The sequence below is a fragment of the Numida meleagris genome, unplaced genomic scaffold (assembly GCF_002078875.1).
Source record: "Numida meleagris isolate 19003 breed g44 Domestic line unplaced genomic scaffold, NumMel1.0 unplaced_Scaffold519, whole genome shotgun sequence".
Taxonomy (NCBI): domain Eukaryota; kingdom Metazoa; phylum Chordata; class Aves; order Galliformes; family Numididae; genus Numida; species Numida meleagris.
Window position 1 is genome coordinate 18787 of NW_018364735.1, and position 1405 is coordinate 20191.

The 1405-nt window shown below is 55.2% G+C and overlaps 1 protein-coding gene across 1 annotated transcript in view; it reads right to left on the bottom strand.

The window, feature by feature from the left end:
- The window catches only part of LOC110391806 (calpain-1 catalytic subunit-like), a gene marked incomplete at its 3' end in the record, with an annotated part of 34999 nt that overhangs the window by 18123 nt on the left and 15471 nt on the right, over positions 1 to 1405 (bottom strand). The window contains exons 2-3 of the mRNA XM_021383751.1: positions 391 to 615; positions 144 to 312 (exon numbers count right to left, since the gene is read on the bottom strand). Of these exons, the coding sequence (XP_021239426.1) occupies positions 144 to 312; positions 391 to 615 (394 nt within the window). The remainder of the gene's footprint in view (positions 1 to 143; positions 313 to 390; positions 616 to 1405) is intronic.

Sequence of the window (1405 nt, forward strand, 5' to 3'; positions counted from 1 at the left end):
CCTTCCTTTCCCCTTCCCCCCTTTCCCCTTTTCTCCTCTCTTTTCCCCATCTCTCACCTCTTCTTCCCTCTTTCCACCCCTCCCCCTTTCCCCTCCCCCTTCTCCCCCCAAATCGCCTTTTTTGACCCCAAAACGACGCTCACGTCGATGGAGCACCCCAGGAGGGAGCCCCGCTCCAGCGCTTTCAGGATGATGTGGTAGAGGTCCCCGGGCGGCTTGCGCAGGTCGTACCACTCCGTCACCCCCCCGGTGAAATCCTCGAAGCCCTCCGAGGTGCTGCCGCCCGACAGCGCTTCGTAGCACCCGTTCACCCTACAGAACATACATTTTTGAGCTATTTCTGGGGAGTTTCGCCCCAAAATAAAGAGAGGGGGTGGGGTTGGGGTGTACTTGGCGTAGGCTTTCTCCAGCAAAGCGCTCCAGAACTCGGTGCCTTCGGCAGAGTGGACGAAGAGCAGCTTGCCGTCCTTGGTGGGCAGGTAGTCGTCCACCACCACGTCCTGCCACTCACCAAACTGCCAGATCTGACCGGGACGAAGGAGAGAGGAGGGAGGAAGGAAGGAGGGGGGAAGGAAAGAAGGAGAGGGGAAGGAATGAAGGAAGGAGAGAGGAAGAAAGGAGAGAGGAGGGAGGAAGGAAGGGAGGAAGGAACAGAGGAGCGGGGAAGGAAGTAAGAGAGGAAGGGGGAAGGAAGGAGGGAGGAGGGAGGAAAGAAGGGAGGAAGGAAAGAGGGAGGGAGGAAGGAAAGAGGGGGGAAGGAAAGAAGGAGAGGGGAAGGAATGAAGGAAGGAGAGACGAACGAAGGAGGAAGAAAGGAAGAAAGGAGAGAGGAGGGAGGAAGGATGGAGGGGGGGAGGAAGGAAGGAGGGAGGAGGGAGGAAGGAAGGGAGGAAGGAAGGGAGGAGAGGGGAAGGAAGTAAGAAAGGAAGGGGGAAGGAAGGAGGGAGGAAGGAAGGAGAGAGGAAGGGAGGAAAGAGGAAGGAAGGAGGAGGAAGGGGAGTAAGGAGAAAGGTGGGAGAGGAGAAGGAAGAAGGAATGAAGGAGGAGGAAAGAAGGAAGGATTAGGAGGAGGGAGGAAGGAGGTGGAGGAAGAAGGAAGGGAGGACAGGACAGGTAAACGTCAACCTCAAAGACTCTAATTAAGGCAAAAAATGGCAAAAAAAAAAAAAAAGCTTGGATTGTGAAAACCAACCCCAAAAATTGGGAATGTCAACCCCCAAAACTGGCAAAAACCAACCTCAAGAACTGGGAATGTCAACCCCCAAAACTGGGAAAGTTGGTGCCCAAAAGAAAGGGGGAGGAGGAGAGGAAGAGGGGCGAGGAAGAAGAGGAGGAAGGAAGAGGAAGGAAGGAGGAGGAAGAGGAAGAGGAAGGAAGAAGAAGGAAGGAGAAGGAAGAGGAAGGA